Below are 18,506 nucleotides of genomic sequence, written 5' to 3'. Positions count from 1 at the left end.
CAGCCAGTTAGCAGCCCAGTGAGTAACCTACAATAACTGACACTACAGCAGGCAGAGGGGAGGTGGATGTGTAGCTTAAATTGTTGAATAAAAAATTGACTGAAATATAAACTCCCAAAGATTTCACCAGAAAAAAGCGATTTTTAAAAAACGCAATCTATAAGATGCTCGTTTTGATTCTTCCAGCCACCCCAAAAGCCCTACACCAACCACAAAAATCCCCGGGCATTAGGTTGATCCTGACTCATGACAGAACAGGGTGGAAGTGCCTGGTGGGTTTCCAAGGCACTGACTACCTAGGGGAACAGAGGGCCTCGTCCTTCTCCCACGATGACACTGGTGGTTTTGAACTGCCGGCTTCGAGGAACACAGCCCAACGCATCACCACAAGACCTCCAAGGCTCCTATGATCTGGCCACAAAATCTCAAAACCGAACTCATTGCCCGAGTGGACTCCAGTCCCTGAGTCGGCAATGCACTAGGCTGCCTCGTGGTGGCGCCAAAGGGATGGCGATGAAGGGCAGCAACAAACTTGCAAAATTCAAGCTCCCCGCTGGCCCCGTGGGGGGAAGGGGGAGGGTGGCCTCGGAGACCGTCCCGGTTTCGCTGCTGCTGCTTTCGACCTGCCCACCGTGCGACGGCGGCAGCCCAGCCCAACACCACCTCTGCACCGCGACCGCTCCAACAACCCCCCTCGTTACTTTGTCTTGTCCGCTGGCCGCCCCCCTCGCCGTTATCCCCACCCAGCACGGTGGCCAGTGGAGACAGGAGGCACGTGAGCACGTTTACTCCGGGGTACCCCCTCCTTAAACGTCCCAGTTTAATTCCACCCTAGTCCCCTTGCTTCCGGTCTCTGGTTTGACCCTTCGTGTCAAATGAAGCCTTTTTTCAGTTGAGACCCTGAGCAGCCCTGTGTCCTGCCTGGTCAGAGGTCCATTGGGCGTGTGTCCTGCCTGCTCACGCTCGCAGGTGTCCACCTCGGGCCCCTAACCAGTCTCACTGCTTCCTCCGAACAGTGCGGGCCATGCAAACACCCGCCGAGAGACCTGCCAGTGTGGAGACATGCAGGTCTGCCCTCCGTACCCCATTCAAACCACACAGCGCCCTCCTCCCAGCTGTAGGAGGCCACCTCGGGATGGTCACTGCCCTTGGCCTGGGACACCATTGCTGCTTTGTTCATACACTGTCCCCAAGCCAAATCCCGGCCATCGCCTGTCCGCACCCCAAGTGAAAGGACCCGCCCCCTCCTCCTCCACGAGTCAGTTAACCGCCCCCGTGAATGGTGACGCAGCGGCGTTGTGGCCATGAAGCCTAGGCTGGGAGGACCGAAGGGGAGACAGATTGGCACCTCCTGGAGGTGGCCGAGGAGGCGGGGGCGAACGCTGGAGGGGCGGGCCTCCTTCCAGAGTGGGCGCACCTGTTCCCCGGAGCCCAGCCCTCCGTCTGCAGTGCATTCGTAGCGACGCTCGAGAGTTTACCAGCCGGCAAAACGTCCTGGGAGCAGACAACCGGACCCCGAATGTGCTTGTTGCAGGCGCACCCCTCGTGGTGTGTCCCTCAGAGCAACCCTGTCCGAAATCCAAGCTCGCGGCCGCGCAGGCGACGCCGACTCCTCGGGACCCCGTAAGGCAGAACTGCCCCTGTGGGTTTCTGAGGCTGTAACCCTACGGGAGTCGACACCCCCAGGACTGATGGTGGTTTTAACCGCCGACTTGTGGTTAGCAACCCAGCACCACCAGGTCTCCTCCCTAGATAGAGAATGGCAGGCTCCGAGGATAAGGGTCTCGGGGGGGCTGCGGGTGCCGGCGACCTGACCGCAGGGATCCAACTCTCAGGTCTAGGGCCTCGGGAGGTGGCCTGTGAGAACCTAGGCACTCATCGTGGGGTGCAGGCTAAGAGGACCGTGCTTCCTGCCCCAAGATCTCGGGGTACGGGCTCCAAAGACGAGTTTTGTGGTGTGGGCGCCGAGATATTTGAGAGCATCGAGTTTCGGGGTGCGGGCTAGAGAACACAGGTCGCGGGTTCAGCGGACCTAGTCGTAGGGTGCAAGCTCAGAGGTCCGGATTCAGGGGGTGCAGGTTCTAAGGAACCGAAGTCTCCGGGTGCGGAGCTCCGTGCCAGCGGTTCTCAACCTGTGGGGTCGCAACCCCTTTGCGGGCCTAACGACCCGTTCACAGGGGCCGCCCGATTCATCACAGTAGCAAAATGAAGTAGCCACGAAAACAATTTTATGGTTGGGGGTTCACCACCACATGGACTGTATTAAAGGGTCGCGGCATTAAGAAGGTTGAGAACCACCAGACTCACTGCCTGCACCCAATCCGCGCTTCCCGCGGCCCCGCCCCGGCCCGACGTGCTCCGCGCCAGAGCCCACTCGTTGGTCGGTGGCGTGTCCGCTCCGCCCATCCGTTCACGTGATGCGGCACGTGACATGACCCCGGAAGCCTGCGGGTGGAGGCCTTGGGGCTCGAGCGGCGGAGCGCCGTCTCCAGCGGCGAGATGTCCACGACGGGCATGGAGAGTCTGCTCCGCCAGGCCAGGTGCCCGGGGTCCCTCCCACTCCTTCCCCTTGGGGAGCCAGGCTGGCGCCGCGCCGCGCCGCACGTTGGGGCCCTGGCGGCGAAGGTGTCGGGAAGGGTCCAGGTGGGACCCTGGGTTGGCTCAGAGCCGAGCCGACAGCGCCTGCCTGGAAACAGGTGCCGAGGTTCTGCCAGGAGCAAAGTCACCAAGAGGCTGGTGGAAATGAAGGCCGGCCTGGTGACGCAGTGGGTTAAGTGCTCTTGTGGTCAGCGGTTGACGGTCTGTTCCCGTAGAGATTGACAGGCTCGGCAGCCTTAGGGGACACCTCTACTCTGCCCCCAGGGGTCGCGATAACCGAATGGGCTCCGTGGCAGCGGGTTTGCGTTTACATTTGGTTTAGAAAAGCCAGCTGGCTGCTCTTTAAGTGTGGCCGGATCCTTCCCCGGCTGAGCTTCAGACCCTGAGTGTGAAGGTGGTGAAGCAGCTGAGAGCACCTTCTCCGTGAGTCGGGAATCCAGGAAGCTCCTCAGTAAGCCTGGAGGGGGTTAGAATGTCTCCTGCGCACCGCCCAAGGAGCCCCGTAGTGCGGTGGTTACGTGTACGTGCTCGGCTGCCTGAGGGAGAAAGAGGCGGCCATCTGCGCCCATAGGAAGATGTACAGCCTCAAAAAACAGATAGGGCAGGTCTATGCTGCCCTGCGTGCGGGGTCGCTGGGAGTTGGCAGGGACCTGATAGCAATTCGTTTGGTTTCATTTGAAGGAGACCCATTAAGTCGGCATGGACAGGATGGCAGTGAGTTTGGAATTGTTTAAGTGTCTTGCAGCTAACCAAACGATTGGCGGTAGGACTCCACCCTAAGCCCCTCGGCAGGGGCAGTTCTCCTTAGACTCACGTCGCTCTTGAGTCGGGGTGCCCTGGTCAGAAAAAAACGGAGCTTTTGTGGTTTGTAGAGCTTGCTGCTGGGCTGAGAATCTACCTGCCACCCTCTGGAGCCCTGGTGGCATAGCATAGCAGTTACACGTTGGGCTGCTAACCCAAGGTCACTGTTTGCTGTGATCTTGTGGGCCTTCGGCTATAGTGGTTGCAACCATGGGCTCCAACGCCGATTGTTCCCAGGTGTTAAAGGCACATGAAACAATTGCTTGTGAAGCAAATTTATTTGAGACTAAATTCCCCTGGTTGATGCCACTCTTCAACATCAGTTTGCTTTCAGTTCTTTTCAGCTGAAGAGTTGGCGAGGTTGAAAGTGATGGTGTGGGTGGGGGGTGGGGGTGGGGAGGGGAGGCAGGGAACCAGGCGCTCATTCCAGTAGCCAGTCTGCGGGTGTCCCTAGAGGTCAGTGTCGTGAGTAGGTGCCCCCTCCTTCCCCTGGCACCGGGATTTCTTTGCTGAGTAGTCGTTGCCCTTCAGGGAGATCCAGGATGGGGAGCTAAGCAAGTTCTGTGCCCGGATCACCAAGCTGCTGCAGCAGCAGGACACGGGGGCCGAGGCCGTGGATGCCCTGCGGAGGCTGCTGCTCATCCTCTCAGCGACAAAGTACCGCAGGAAGTGAGTGTCAGTGGGGGCCTTTCAGCAGCCTGCAAGTCCTGGGGCTGCAGACATTCCTTTGTTGTTTGAATCTTGTAGGCCGGACTCCACTGTCCAGGCCCGCACCCGCTTCTGGTCATGGAGTGGGTTCTGAACCAGGGCTGCTGGGGCCTGGAACCCAGGGTGCCCCCAGTGTGTGGTGATGGAGCCCAGCCTGAGCAGGCCCATCCTCGGGTTCTGTTGCAGGCTGGAGCAGCCCTGTATGGGCCTGCTGCAGACCACCCTCTGCTCGACCACAGCGCCCCCACAGCTGCAGCTCCTCTGTGCCACCATCCTGCGAGAGATGGCCCCAGTTGAGGGCCTGGCCCTGACCTGTGAGCAAGCCCACAACAGCCACACCCTGAGCCTGGTGGCCTCTGTGCTTCTCGCCCAGGTAACCCTGCACCACCCCCAGGCAGTATGCTGGTGTGCACGCACAGGGCCCGGGGGAGGCTGTGGACAGAATTTCCAGGAAAATTCCATTTACTATATTCCCATGAACATTGATAGGCCCCTCCCTGGGTGTGTAAACAGGAGTGCCCTGTAGAGGCACGAGTGTGTACAGTACACACAGAGCTCCTGGGGAAATGATCTTTTAATCCACAAGTTTTTTGGTGCCCCTTGCGTGTGCAGAGGCATGTGTGCATGAACATGCTAACATTTGGGACGCCCTGAGGCAGTGCTGGGCTCTCTAGCCCCTCCAGTCCTGTCTGTGCCCAGGGCTGGGCTGCACCGCTCTCAGGATCCCTTGCTGCTAGAAGGGACTTAGCCTCATAGGCCACACTTTAAAATCCCAGCACCCTTTGCAGCCCTCCTTGGGTCACTGTGTGGTCTCAGGTGCTGCTGGAACTGACCCAGTGAACTGTGTGCCAGCAGCTTTCCCTGGAGGGTCTCCTTGACTGGCATCACAAGCAGGCTGCCGGGCCTCTCTCCCACAGGGCTGCTGGGTGGGCCATCAGGTTAGCAGATGGACTCAAACGGTTTGATCAAGAGTGGACAGTTGAATTCTGTCAACCGGCTGGTCCCCAACATCCATTAAGGACTAGGTGGGGTCTGGTGAGGGGGTGGCCAGCCCCAAGGCAGCAGTGTTGTTAGCCTCGTGTGGCCTTGAGAGGTTAGGGTCATTCTCTTCAGCCAGTCATGTTCACCAGGCCACCTCAGAGCCTTGAGTGGGGGTCCCCCTCAAGGGGGTGGAGGTGAGTGGAGGCAGCTTGCCCAGCATGCACCCCATTTGCAGGGTGACAGGCAGGACGAGGTGGGCAGTGTGGGGCGACGTGCCCTGCAGCTCCTGGAGGCCCGGCCGTCTGAAGGCCCGGGGCCTCGGCCTCTGCTCCCTGTGCTGTCGAAGGTTGCCAGCCTCTCGCCAGGCATCTTGCCTAAAGGTAGTTGGTTCCTGCCTGGGTCTGGGGAGGGCTTGCCTTGGCAGCTGGCCGGGAACACCCCCCTCCCTCACACCTCATTGTGGTGCACTCGTGCACTTGTCCTGGCTGTGCAATGGTGGCAGTGTGGCCCTGCAGACACTCATCACCTGCCGCTTTCATCCCCCAATGTCCAGCCTAAGGCCTGCCCCTCTCGCCCGCACCCCCAGCCCAGGTGGACCTGCTACACCGAAGGTTGGTGGGCTGGCTGCGCTATGCCAGTGCCCAGCAGGGGTCAGCACAGCTCCCTGGGAGTGGCTTCTCTGCAGCTCGGACAAGGCAGGTAGGAGTTGGTCCACTGGGTGCCCATGTCCATCTGGCCTCCTCTCAGCCCTCTGCTTCAGGGGGCCCATACTTCCCTTTCCCTGGGAGTCCCAGCCCCCACACACCCCATTCGAGCAGGTGACATCCCAGCCCACTTGCAGCCCCTACCCTCTTCCCTTGACCCACAGCCCGGGCTAGTAAGCGAGGTGGATGGGTCAGTGGCCACAGACTTCTTCACAGTGCTGTCCACGAGCCAGCGCTTCACAGAGGACCAGCGTCTCAACGTGCTGGCCTTCTCCATGCTGCGCGCCTGGCTGCTGCTTGGCCTCCCCGCTGGCTTGACAGCTGTGGAGGCAGGTGTGCTGTGTGTATGTGGGGGGGGGAGGCAGGGGGGGCTGAAGTAGGGGTGTCTGATGGTGTGAAGACCGTGTGCCCCACAGACGACAGGTCAGAGCTGGAGGGCTCCACCCAGTCCGTGCTCTCAGCCGCCAGCGCCACCGCCAGCCGCCTCCTGCCTCCCCAGCAGCAGCTGAGGGCCGGGGCCTTCGAATACTGCCAGCGCATCCTGGAGCAAAGCGGGCGGCGTGAGTCCTGGTCCTGGGGAGGCGGGGTGCACCTACGCCCAGGGGCCTACCCTCCCTTCCAACCCCGAGCCTTGGGACAAGGCGCCTTCTCACTGCCCGGTCTCATCCTTCCCCAGGCGCCCTGCGGAGAGCAGACTCAGACCTGCAGAAGGCGGTGAGGCACCTGCTCTGCTCCTGTGTCCCAGTGTCCCCTTGGCCCTGCCGGCCTGACCCCCGCTCCCCCTCCCCCCCAGTGCCTGGTGGAGGCCGTGCTGCTGCTGGACCTGCTGTGCAGACAGGAGCCCTCCTTCCTGTACCCTGCCCTGCCCTGCCTCAAGGCCCTGCTGGGCCGTCTGTGTGGCGACCCGACGCAGGCCCGCACCCTGCTGCCTGTTGCCCGCTTCCTGCTGAGTCATGGTGAGCCACCTGCAGGAGGGCAGTGGTGCTCGGTGGGCCCCATCTTGTCTAGAACATTCTTGTGGGCACTAGAGGTGGGGGTCCTGATGGCTCTCTGGCAGGGGAGGCGGCTGCCGTGGACTCAGAGGCTGTGTGCCAACACCTCTTCACCTCCGTGCCGGCCGAGCTCTTCCCCTGCCCCATGCTGGCCTTTGAGCTCGTCCAGTTCTGCAGAGACAACCTGCACCTCCTCGGCCCGGGCCTGGGCCTCCTCAAGCTCAGCTTCCCGAACCTCCTCAAGGCAGGTGGGGGCTGCCGGGGGGAGGGGGGGTTCCCCTCGACAGTTGTTGGTGACACAGCCTACTGCATCTTATTCCCAGCAGGGGGTGTATGGAAGAAAGTCCATACTGAGGGGCAGAGGGGGAGGGAAGGGGGGCACGGCAGCCGTGCCTTGGAACTTGCAAGCACTCAGTCACACCAAGTGGCCCCTCAGTGGTGGTGCTGGCGCCTGCCCACAGCTCCTGGCCTGGAACAGCCCAGCCCTCACCTCGGAGTTCGTGGTATTGCTCCCGTCACTGGTGGATGCAGGCACGGCTGTGGAGCTGCTGCACGCCCTGCTGGACCTGCCCTGCCTGACCGCAGCCCTGGACCTGCAGCTCCGGTGAGCCTCCCCCAGGCAGGCAGCAGTGCTGTCACTGTACCCGGGGTCAGGGCCTCCTGTGCACGGAGCTGCGTCAGGCCTCCTGTGCACGGAGCTGCGTCCATGCCTGTCCTCTAACCCCTATCTCCCCCCACACCCAGGTTATCCCCAACGACCTCCTCAGAGTGGCCACTCTGGGATGTCTCCCTCCGGCCCACTAGCTGCTTGGAGGGCTTCCGGGACCCTCACTTCCAGCCACTCTTCCAGTTCCTGCTGCGAAGCAAGGCAGCCGGCAGCACCCTGAGGTGGGGGCAGTGCACCACTGAGGGTATGGGGAGTCTCAGCCTGCTGGGAGCCTGTGCTCCCTGCTCAGCCCTTCGCAGCTCAGCAGAGGGAGGCGCAGGGACGCAAGCCCAGTCCCCTGGCACTGGGAGACAGGGCTGGAACTTATTTCTGTCCCAGGCTAGCCCCGCTGCACCGCCTCCTGCAGCCCCTGGCCGGCTGCGCCCGTGTGCTCCAGTGCGCCCAGGCCGTGCCCACCCTGCTCCACGCCTTCTTCTCAGCTGTGCCCCACGTGAGCCTCCTGTCCCACTCCACAAATGGAAGGGATTTACCAGGGGAGCCTGGGGGCCCCAGCCTTGCTGTGTCTTCTCCTACTGCCTTCCGCCCCTCAAGCAGGGCGGCCTCCTGACACTCCCTTAGCAGCCACAGGGAGGGGTTTCCTGGGAGTTGGCCCTGCTGGGTGCCTGCTCTCCCTCCTCTGAGACCTGCCCGCCCCTGCAGGTGGCTGACGCAGCCCTGATGGCCCAACTGGCACTAGCACTGCTGGAAAGGAGCGGCTCACTGTTCCCGGTGCCGCAGTACGAGGCCCAAGTGCACAGGTGGGGCCCCTGCAGCCTGATGACCTCTCTCCTGAACCTATTCCATCTCCACAGACCCGCCCCTTCCCCCCACCCCAGCTCCCTGTAACGGCAGGTCATGCTTGGCACCGCAGGGTGCTGAGCACACAGTTCCTGGGCTTGTGCAGGCTGCGCCCAGCGCTGGTGGTTGAACTGGCCAGGGACCTGCTGGGCTTCGCAGGCAGTGTGAGCGGCATCCGAAGCCAGGAGTCCATGTTCACAGCTGTGGTAAGCCCCGTGTGGCACTTGCCCCTCCAGCCACACAACCGTGGGGCTGCTGCTGAATCGACTCCCTCCCGTCTAGGTGTGGGCCGCTGGCGAGTACCTGACCGTGGCCCATGACAGGCGCTGCACCGTGGAACAGGTCACCCGCTTCTTCGAGGCTCTGGAGGCCCTGCTCTTTGAGGTCACTCAGTCCCGACGGTCAGCCATCCCTCCCCCATGCCAGCCACAGGTCATCACTGTCCTCATGACCACGCTGACCAAGCTGGCCTCACGGAGCCAGGACCTGATCCCCAGGTGTGTGTGTGTGGTGGGGGAGAGGGATGAGACTCATGAGGAGGGGACAAAGGACACTTGCTGATATACCACCCTGGCCCACAGGGTCTCCCTGCTCCTGTCCAAGCTGCGCGGCCTGCCTGTGGGCTCTGGGGATGAGGGCACGGATGCTGTCCGCACCAGGGCCACAGAGCTGACCAACCTGCTCAAAATGCCCAGTGTGGCCCAGTTTGTGTTCTCGCCGGGCCCAGAGGCCACCAGCCCGCGCTTCCACCGTGATGCCACCACTGCACTGCCCCTGGCCCTGCGCACCGTCAGCCAGCTGGTGGACAGCGAGGCCAGCCCCCTGCCAGTGTGAGGATGTTGTACAGACTGGTTGCCTGCAGCCCACCCCCGACCCTGCTCCCAGAGTGGCCACTCAGCCTGGGACACAGAGCCACCTGGACACACGGGGGTGGGGGTGGGGGAACTCACCTAGGTGGCCCTGCTGTCCCCTTACCCACACAGCTATTTTCCTCCAGTGCCCTTCCAGGGAGGCTCTGGGGGCGAATGCCACACCAACTGCAGCCCCAGCACCAGACGTCAGAAAGACTCCTTTATTGGCTGTGTGCTCGCTCCATAAAGCCCGGCAACAGAAAGGCTGTCTGATTTTGTACACTCCAGACGTGTGGCCTGCTCTGCCTCCTGCTACGTCGGGGGCGCGCGGAATCGCACCTTCCTGGCTGTCTCGGCGTCAGACTTGGCAACCAGAAACCGCGTCTTCCTTCCCCCATGCCGGATCAGGTCCACAGCTCTGAAACGCAGGGCCAAGGATATGGCCAAACCTGCACCTAAGCCAGCAAACCCCAGCCCGGGTCCAAGGGCAGGCCGCAACAGGTACCTTAGGTAACCGATGCCCACCAGGCTGGTTCCATCCACATCCAGCAGACGGTCTCCCAGAGAGAGGCGCCCGTCCAGTGCTGCGGGGCTGCCAGGCAGCAGTGTCTGGATGTAGAGCCCTGGGGTGCCCAGGGGCGTGTGCTGGGGGACAGAGCAGAGGCCCAGCTGTAGACAAGGGTCTCAGTCCCTTGAAGTGACTACAAGAGGGCCACCCCCACCGCACTTACCAGGCCATCCACCAGGCCCATGCCCAGCCCAGAGGGGCCCCGCTCCAGCTCCACTACCACCAGCGAGCAGTGGGGGTCCTCAGGGAGGGAGCTGCTGCTGGATGACAACGAGACCCCAGGGACCCCTGTGGAAGCAGCAGGGCAGAGCCGCCATGAAGCTCTGGGGTCCTTTCCCCAGGGGCCCACCAGCTCCGTAAGCATCAGCCCTAGCACCTAGACCAGGAACCCTGCTGCTAGAGTTGGGGACCCATCCCCCACCCCACCCAACCCACAGCCCTGGGTTTGGCCACCCTTAATGTCTGGACCCTGGTCTATCTGGGTGCCTGATGGCAGGGACCCAGCAACCACTTTCGGATGAGGGACTCTGTGCCTCACCTTCCATGGCTGCATACTGGGGGCTGCTTCCCTTCATCTCAGGGGGGGTCTTCCTGTTGGGTTCAGGCCAGTCCTGGGTGGAGGGCTCCAGTTCAAGAGGGGTGCTAGGCGGCGTCAGGAGGCATGAGGGGTCTGAGGGTGGGTGGGGCCCATGGCTGGGCTGCCTGCTCAGGGTGGCCCTACTTCTGCCAGGAGGCTGAGAGTCCAGGGGGCTGTGCTGGCCCTCAGAGGAGCCCTGGCAGAGGAAGAGTAGGTACCTGCTGAGCATCCAGGGATTCTACAGGACAGCAGCCAGGTCTGTTCTGCTCGGATGCCCACCTCCCGGGGCTCTGATGAGCAGCGGCAGGAAGACAGCTGTTCCCAGCAGCACCTGGCACTGCCTGCCCCTCTGGTAGCTGACTGTTTCAATGGGTTGGACTAGAGCAGAGGTCCTCAAACTGCAGCCCATGGGCCACATGCAGCCCGCTGAGGACATTTAGCCAGCCCACCGGGTGTTTTTGCCCCATTTGTTTTTTTTTTTAACTTCAAAATAAGATATGTGCAGTGTGCATAGGAATTTGTTCACTTTTTTGTTTTAATTATAGTCCGGCCCTCCAACAGGTCTGAGGGACAGTGAACTGGCCCCCCGTTTAAAAAGTTAGAGGAGCCCTGGACTTTCCTGGGATTTCACCTGTTTCTCTGATATTTGAAACAGTGCAGCACAAGAGGTGGGCTTGGTCTCTGAGCACTGAGAAACAAGGAAGAGGACTCCCAAGGTGGGGGCCAAGTTCAGTCTCAGGTCAGTGTGAGCAAGAACGAGGGCCAGGACCCCCGGCCCCTCCCTCCCTCCCTCCGTACCCTGCTGTGCTGGCTTGTGGGTGAGAGATGACAGGGCCCCGATGACCAAGCACTGTGGCCAGTGGGAGTGACCTGTAGCTTCCACTTGAAGGGCCGTGACCAGAGGTCTCTCCCTGAGATCACAAGGCCCCCTCAGGGCTCACCGCACCCCAATACCTCCAGACTCTCAGGGGTTGGGGGCCCACCACCGGGGCCAGCTCCGCTCTGCAGGCCCCACAGGAAGTGGCGGAGGTAGAGGAGGTGCTGGTAGACAGGGTCGTGCAGTCGCTCCATCTCCAGGTCCACCTGGAAGCCGTCGCTAGGCAGCACGATGGGTGGGGGGTTCTCGTACGACTCCAGGACATCCTCTGAAAGTGCGGGGAACAGGGCTATGCCATCCTGAGCGATTTCTCAGCCCCCACTCCTACACTGGGCCCCAGGGTGCAGTGGCAGGGACTCCCTGACCCACTAGGCACCACAGAAGGCACTTACTGGTGACTAGTCATCTAGGATGTCACCCCTCTTCCTCCTACATCCTTGGGCCCATGAAGGGACAGTCCAAGAGCCACACCAAGTGGAGGGAACTGTCCCCTCATGCCCCCCAAACCCCAGAACTGTTTGCTGCCTGCTGATGGTCCCTTATCTACCAAATGGCAGGCCTGGGACATACGACCCCACAGCATTGGGTGGGACACATGTTCCTAGACCCTGTGCGTCAGCCAGGGCCCGGGAACAGGATCTAGAAGCCATGTGCTGACCCATCTCTTCTCCCCGGTTCCTCCTTCAACTGCCTGTTCTCACACACGCAACCACGCAGAAAAAGGCTTTTTTAACATGGGTCATGGACACATACACAAGGGTATGCCGATGAGTCACATGTGAGCAGGCCATGCATGGAGAACACCTTTCTGGCTGCTGGTGAGGGACCGGCCCCGCAGGGGTGAGAGGAAGTTGGAAGGAGCAGGATGTGGACCCTGGCCTTGGCTGTGGATGCTCAAGACCAGGGGTCTTCCCTCCAGTGTGCCCCATGAGGGAAGGGGCTCCAAGGGCGGGTACCCCAGGCCTACAGGGCTCTGGGACATCCTCAGGGAGGGGGTCCTGGGGCAGTGGACACTGACTGGCTCCCGCCATGCCCCGCCCGACGCAGGCTCACCAGATTTGCAGGCGTCAGGACTGTCGGGGGCACCGGGCTCCCAGGCGCTGGTGGGGCCCATAGCAGAGGCCAGCTGGTACTGGGTCAGCAGCCGGTGGAGCTGGGCGGGGCGGAGGGCAGGGAAAGTGGCCCGTAGTGTGGCCCAAGTCATCTGGTGACAAGCAGGTGTGTGGGTGAGGACACCTCTAGAAACTTACCATCCGGGACACCAGGGCCCCTCTTGACATGGGATCCCCCTCCTGGCCACTATGGGGATGTCACCCCAGGACCAAGGTGGGAGTTCTTGGCCCGACGGCATGTCCACAACTGACCAGACCTGCCCCGCCCACCTGGATGACCTCCACCCCTTCCTTCTACCTGGACGAGCTGGGCGCTGGGAGTGGCCAGTAGGTTGAGGGTGCAGGACAGCTTCCGGAAGAACTGCTCGCCCGCAGCCCCGAGGCCGGCACCCCTCGCCCACTCCAGGAGCTGCTGCAGACGTGCAAAGGCCTGCACACCCTTGGGCCAGTGGAAGCAGCTCAGCGAGGGACCTGGGGGACACGTCCACCAGCCTTCTCCAAGGGGCACTGCACCCTTTCTGGTGACCCCATGCCCCTGCCCTCCGAGGTTCCCAGAGTCTCCTCCTCTCCCCCATCTTCCTCCATGAGGGCTTTTGCGGTTTTCTAGGCTGCTGGTTGTGGCAGTGCCCCCGGGTGGGCCCGCTCCCTGTGTGGTGCTCACCCCTGTCCAGAAGCTGGTTGAGCAGCAGCGTGCTGGAGAAGAAGAACAGGTAGGCCAGCATCTGGGTGGCAATCTCGGGGTGCACCTGCAGCTGCCGCAGGAGGTCTAGGGTGTCCTGGTAGACAGACACCACGCGGTGCAGCTCCTCGGGGAGGCGAGGCCCGGGGCTCCAGCTCTCACGGCGTTCCACCGGAAACGGGGGGCACTCCAGCAGGGCCGGGAGGCAGGTATACAGGGACTGCAGGGCCACAACCGATTCCCTTGGTCCTGAGTGGGACCCCTGCCCCCACCCTGTCCGCCAGCAGGGGAGTCCCTCCAGGGCACCTTGGAGATGTAGTACACACACTGCTGGAAGGCGTACAGGGTCACCTCCTCCAGCACCGCCATGGCCTCCTCGCTGGCCGTCAGCGCGCACGAGAGCAGGGACTCCCTGGAGCCTGCTGCAGGAAAGGGCCTCTCAGTGTCCCAGTCAGGCTTGGAAAGGGGTGGGGGAGTGGCACGAGCCAGTCCTGGGGGGTGGGGCAAGGCAGAGCCCACATGGGCCAGACTGCCAGGGGGGCGGGACCCTGCACACGTGCCCAGACACATTCAATTGAAGCCACCCCATGGTCACAGAACACCATGGAGACCTGAGACTCAGCCCACAGCAATTGTCCAGGAACAACGGCCCCCACACAGCCAGGGCCATGGGAAGAAACTGAGGGCGAGCCCCAGGTACCACAGGCCCAGGGAAGTGCCCCCCACCCCACAGGCACTGCTGGCAGGCGAGGGAGCTAGCTAACCCCTCTTCACAGCGAAGTCACTGGCCTCTCTCTGGCATGTGCCCTCTGGAGGAGGGGCAGGCAGGTCAGCCTCTCCCTTGGGGTGCTTGGGGAACAGCGGCACCCACCTGTGCTGCCCGGCGGGGCCTCCATGGCCTGCACGTAGAGCGGGCACTTCTGCTGCAGGAAGTAGAGCAGCTCCACAGCATTGGCCATCCAGAAGAGCACGTGCTGCAGGTCGGGGGCCAGCTCGGCCATGGTCACGCTAGGCCCTGAGGCCGGCTCCTGGCTGCCAGGGCAAGAATGGGGTGTCAGGACTGGGCAGAGCCTGCCAGCTGCCGCCCCGCCCACAAACACACTGCTGAGCATGGCCAGTGGCCTGGGGAGCTGTCTACGCAGAGGAGCTAGAGGAGAAGCCTTGGTGCTGCCGTAGGCTACTAACCAGATCGGCATCTCCAGCCCACCAGCGGCTCCTGGGGAGGGGTGGGGGGGAGGGGACCCTGGTGTCACCATAGTTAAGGGCTAGGCTGCCAACTGCAACAGCAGCAGTTTGAAACCACCAGTCGCTCCCAGGGAGAAAGGGCTTTCTACTCTCAGTAAGTTCCAACCTCAGAAACCCACAGATGCAGTTCTGCCCTGTCCTACAGGGTCGCTGTGAGTCGGCACCAATTGGATGGTGGGGAGCCTGCGGGGCAGTCGCACTCTGCTGGCCAGGAGTGCCCCGTGGCCATGGGTTTATAGGTGAGTGGGGCTAAGGGCTCTTCTACAAACTGAAAGGCCAGCAGCTCAAGATGCCCCACCCCCACCAAGATGATAGTCTGCGGGGCCCAACATAGCAGCTCTGCTTTGTCACTGGGGGTGGCCATGAGGCAGAATCCCCTCAATGGCCCCCAACTTGTGCAGCACATGTGGAACAGAGGCCACCCATGGCTGACCCCTTGGAGCAAGGACCCAGAGCCCGGGGGCAGCGTCGTCCTCTCTCCTCTCTCACACTTTGCGAATACACATTCGGTGCGAAGAGGTCCCGGATAGAAACTGCCAACAGTGCTGACCCCAAGGTCCTCTCCAATCAGCTGGGGGGCACCACAACTCCTGCTGGTCCCCATGTGACACTGAGCAGACAGCTGCACCACACAGGGTCCACCCGAGGCCATGCAGCGCGCGCACACACAAGCTGGGTCATCTCTGCATGATGAGGGTGGGGAGGCTGAGCCGGGCGCTCCTTGAGCCCCACCTCTTGTCCCCTCACCCAGGCGGCAGGCCAGTGTGAAGCCCCACCTGGCTAATACCCCACCAAAAGGTCTGTGCCTCAGCCTTCATGACACCAGTGCCACCAAGCCCCTGCGGAGATGGAGGCCCAGTGCACAGGGAATGAAGACAGGGAGGCACATCGCCTGGACACCCTGACGGGACCCTCCCTGCTGCCCATGTGACCACCGGCTGTCATGTCTGTGTGAGATGCGGCTTCTCTATGATGTGTCTGGAACAGAAGTCCCAGGGGCTGCACTCTGCACTGCTTTGAAAACACATCCCAATGCTCAGGGGGGCCCCCGCCCGCCCCACCTCCCACACACCCGCCCTGAGTGGCTGAGGGGTAGTCTCCCACAGCCCACTTACAGCTGCGCCTGCTTCTCAGCGAGGTCTCTGGTTCTCTCCTGGGGCCGTGGGAGAGAGGGAGAGAGAGAGTGAGAGAGGGAGGGAGAAGCAGACAAGGACCCTACCCGCCCCCCACCAGCTAGAGGTGGGGTCTTGGGGCCTCGAGAGGGGGGGCCTAGGCCAGAGCCTTGTATCGCATATGGCAGCTGCCAGTGACAATGGCACACACAGGACAAAGGGCTCAAACAGTAAGCTCGCTGCCCCGCCTCACAGTGACCATGGAGCACAGGACAGAACTGCCTTTTTGGGTTTCAGAGACTAACACTTTGCAGGAGCTAAAAAGCTCATCTTTCTCCCAAGGAAGTGCTAATGGGTTCGAACTACTGACCTTGTGGTTAGCTGCCCACTGCTTACCCTGCTGTGCCACCAGGGCTCCTCCGCCAGACTAGAGATCCTGCTAGCACTTACTGGTGCCAATTGAGCACACAATGTGTGCTCTAGAGTTTGGGAACCTGGTCTACACCCCACCAGGGCAGGAGGGGACTGGCCAGCCTTTACAGAGTTGTCTTGGTAAGGCGGCTAGGCTACTTACTCATTGGTGGCAATCGCCCCTGGCCCTGCAGAGCCCTGTTCCTGCTGTGATGTGATCCTGTGAGATGGACACACTGCCACCAAACACAAGGTCTGGGGAGTGGAGACGAGGGGCTGGGACACCAGTCTCAGCAGACGTGCACCAACACCAGGGTACAGCCCCTGGGGCAGCCCTGCAACCACTCTGAGGAACGGCACCCTGGGCAAGCCCCCAGGCACTGCTACTCTGTCCCGCAGTTGGCATGCACTCCAGGGCACCGAGGAACAGGCATCACCCCTGGGAACCGGGGTCAGCCTGCCCGACCCAGCACAGCATCAGGACAGAGGACAGTGGGCAGCGCTGAGGCCTAGGATCACAGACCTCCAGCAATATTTGCCGGTAAAGCTGACCAGCCAGGCCAAGCACCCGAGTGAGGGACTAAGGAAGGGTGGGGGCTGGCGGCAGCTCATTGCTCTTGGGAGCACACCAGCTGTTCAGCAGCAGCAAACCCAGCGCTCCTGGGGGGACAGAGGCGGCTGCACAGACAGCTGCAGGAATACAGGGACATAGGGCTTGTGGACTACCCTTAACAGCCACCCAGGCCAGGTGATACAGCACCCTGGTATCTCAGCCTGGGAACAAAAGAGCAACAGAAGGTCCTAGTGGACACCAGAGCTCATGATGTCAATGCTGACCCAGGGGGCTGAGCCAGCCCTGGCTCATCATTCCCTGCAAACATGGACAAGGACAGAGGCCCCATGACTGACCCAGACTGTGTCCCGGATGGCCCCAGTCATCTTCAGCAGGAACTGGCCGAAGGCGTCAGGCCCGAAGCAGGCGGCGGCATGCTGGACACACAGGCAGAGCAGGAAGGCGGGTGCCAGCTTGTGGTCATCTCCTGCAGGTTCCACCAGCGTCAGGATCCGCTGCAGCAGTGCGTCCTCCTGCGAGGGCTCAAAGGTCAGCTGCAGCTGCCGCCGCTGGGCAGGCTCAGGACCAGGCTTTGGTGGGTGGGTGGCACCTGGGGCCCCAAGCAGGGCCCCGCATAGGCGGCAGCTCCGAGGCGCAGCCCCAAGGCGGGCCAGGGCCTTGGGGGGCAGCGGCTGAGCGTGCCGTGGGTCCTTGAAGAGCAGCAGGTAATAAAGGCCCAGGGAGAGCAGGTCCCCGTGGTGCAGCTCCACTGGGTGGCTGCCTGCCTCGATGAAGTTCACAGCCACGGGCGCGCCCGCAATGGGCTCTAGCACCAAGGTGTCACCAGCTGCCCGGCCATGGCGGTGCCGGATGGTACAGTGCAGGGGGAGGATGTCGGGGGCTGCCAAGTTGATGCTGGGCCGGCTGGCAGGCGTGCGCTGGCCCACCGTGTGCAGGTCCCGATTGAGCATGTACACCAGGCTGTCCTGAAAAGGAACAGGTGGCTCAGGCCGTGAGCAGAGGGTAGTCCTCTGCTGCTCAATGACACAGCCAAGCAAGGACCGCCACCCACACATGACACGGACACTCCTGGGGCTCCTAGGCCCTGGACACATGCCACCAAGGTCCCTGCTGATTGCACTAGCTGTGTACACGAGGCCTGGAAAGGGAACCCCTGACCCTCTAAGTCCCCAGGTCTGAGCAGGCCCCACCCCTGGTGATGGTGGACGGGGCTCACTCACATGCTGCTGGCTGTAGCCTTGCAGGAGGAGTAGATGTGGTGACTGGTGGAGTGGGGGCCGCATGGCTCCCTCTTCAGCTGAGCCCCCTGCGTCCCGGGGTGGCTCATCAGGCCCCCGGGAGGCTGGCAGGGTGGCGTAGTGAATCCTGCCCACGTCTGTGGATGGGGCCGTGCTCAGGCTGGTTTCACTGAGGCTGCGGCGCAGGCAGGGTGGTGAGGGCCGCCGGGCACCTGTGGCCGTGGCCGTGCCCTTGGCGCGGGTCCGCTGAAGTCGTCGCGCCTGCGCGTTGATCCCTGAAACGGAACAGGCACTGAGCGGAGCCCACCCAGGCCAGCAGACGGCTGCATGCTCATCTGACTTCCATCTCCCACCTAACTTCCCCACACAGCACCAGCTCCCTTCCCCTCCCAGGTGTCTAGGGCTCTGCTCACTGATCCCATTCCAGGCTGGTGAAGGGGTGGGGGGTGGTCCTTAGCATCCTAAGGGTTGAGTAGGTCCACCCTCCCTTAGCCTACAAGCCAGTGACACATGGTCCCAGTCTGCCCACACTCAAATTACCTTGCCCACCATGACATCTATGACAGGGCAGTGGTGCTGCAGCACCCCAAAGCCCCCTCCACCCACTGGGTCACCCTCCCAGCCCATCTGGGAAACCACACTCAAAATGCCTTGCCCACCATGACATCTACTGCTCCTATTCCAGGTCCCACAGGAAGGAGGGGCACAGAGCTGGGTGGCCTTGGTCACAGCAGCCATGCCAAGATAACTCTACCACCGTCCCATCAGAACACACACGGACACACATGTATATGGCGCACGCAAGCATGTATCCATTTGACCACACACATACCCACAATGCACCAATGCATGCGTCGCGTGCACAGAAGCTGCTCGCACACAGATGCCTCAGAGGCCCAGACTCTCCACAGGACCCCGGCTTCTAAGCCAGGTGGCTAACGTCCTCCCAAGGGCCCCTGTTGCATGCCCTCCGC

At 62.1% G+C, this 18,506-nt stretch overlaps 2 protein-coding genes across 4 annotated transcripts in view; one reads left to right on the top strand and one right to left on the bottom strand.

Moving 5' to 3' along the window:
* The first annotated feature begins 2,402 nt into the window (after positions 1-2,402).
* Positions 2,403-10,343, top strand: AP5Z1 (adaptor related protein complex 5 subunit zeta 1). 2 transcript variants are annotated; one of them, XM_075527578.1, is made up of 18 exons: positions 2,403-2,540; positions 3,931-4,068; positions 4,294-4,480; positions 5,324-5,468; positions 5,675-5,787; positions 5,957-6,125; positions 6,209-6,352; positions 6,469-6,506; positions 6,586-6,748; positions 6,850-7,028; positions 7,246-7,388; positions 7,529-7,672; positions 7,830-7,941; positions 8,151-8,248; positions 8,362-8,494; positions 8,571-8,785; positions 8,870-9,118; positions 9,286-10,343. In XM_075527578.1, the coding sequence occupies exons 1-18, from the start codon at positions 2,500-2,502 to the stop codon at positions 9,410-9,412; spliced, it is 2,538 nt and encodes an 845-aa protein (XP_075383693.1). In that variant the 5' UTR covers positions 2,403-2,499; the 3' UTR covers positions 9,413-10,343. The 2 variants fall into 2 exon arrangements, with proteins under 2 accessions (XP_075383693.1, XP_075383694.1); XM_075527579.1 differs by having other exon boundaries at positions 8,870-9,402.
* RADIL (Rap associating with DIL domain) overlaps positions 9,347-18,506 on the bottom strand; it is a 47,373-nt gene continuing 38,213 nt past the window's right edge. The window contains exons 3-15 of one of the 2 annotated variants that reach the window (XM_075527575.1): positions 17,515-17,807; positions 16,630-17,259; positions 15,313-15,350; positions 13,824-13,984; positions 13,259-13,374; positions 12,935-13,172; positions 12,572-12,744; positions 12,215-12,365; positions 11,239-11,429; positions 10,246-10,480; positions 9,871-9,995; positions 9,645-9,784; positions 9,347-9,557 (exon numbers count right to left, since the gene is read on the bottom strand). In XM_075527575.1, the coding sequence (XP_075383690.1) occupies positions 9,452-9,557; positions 9,645-9,784; positions 9,871-9,995; positions 10,246-10,480; positions 11,239-11,429; positions 12,215-12,365; positions 12,572-12,744; positions 12,935-13,172; positions 13,259-13,374; positions 13,824-13,984; positions 15,313-15,350; positions 16,630-17,259; positions 17,515-17,807 (2,597 nt within the window). In that variant the 3' untranslated portion in view covers positions 9,347-9,451. Of the gene's footprint in view, positions 9,785-9,870; positions 9,996-10,245; positions 10,481-11,238; positions 11,430-12,214; positions 12,366-12,571; positions 12,745-12,934; positions 13,173-13,258; positions 13,375-13,823; positions 13,985-15,312; positions 15,351-16,629; positions 17,260-17,514; positions 17,808-18,506 lie in introns of both variants that reach the window. The other variant, XM_075527577.1, reaches the window with a different exon arrangement.

This window comes from Tenrec ecaudatus, chromosome 12, assembly GCF_050624435.1.
Source record: "Tenrec ecaudatus isolate mTenEca1 chromosome 12, mTenEca1.hap1, whole genome shotgun sequence".
Classification (NCBI taxonomy): domain Eukaryota; kingdom Metazoa; phylum Chordata; class Mammalia; order Afrosoricida; family Tenrecidae; genus Tenrec; species Tenrec ecaudatus.
The sequence above is the reverse complement of the archived record's forward strand: the minus strand, read 5'-3'. Positions and strand labels throughout refer to the sequence as shown.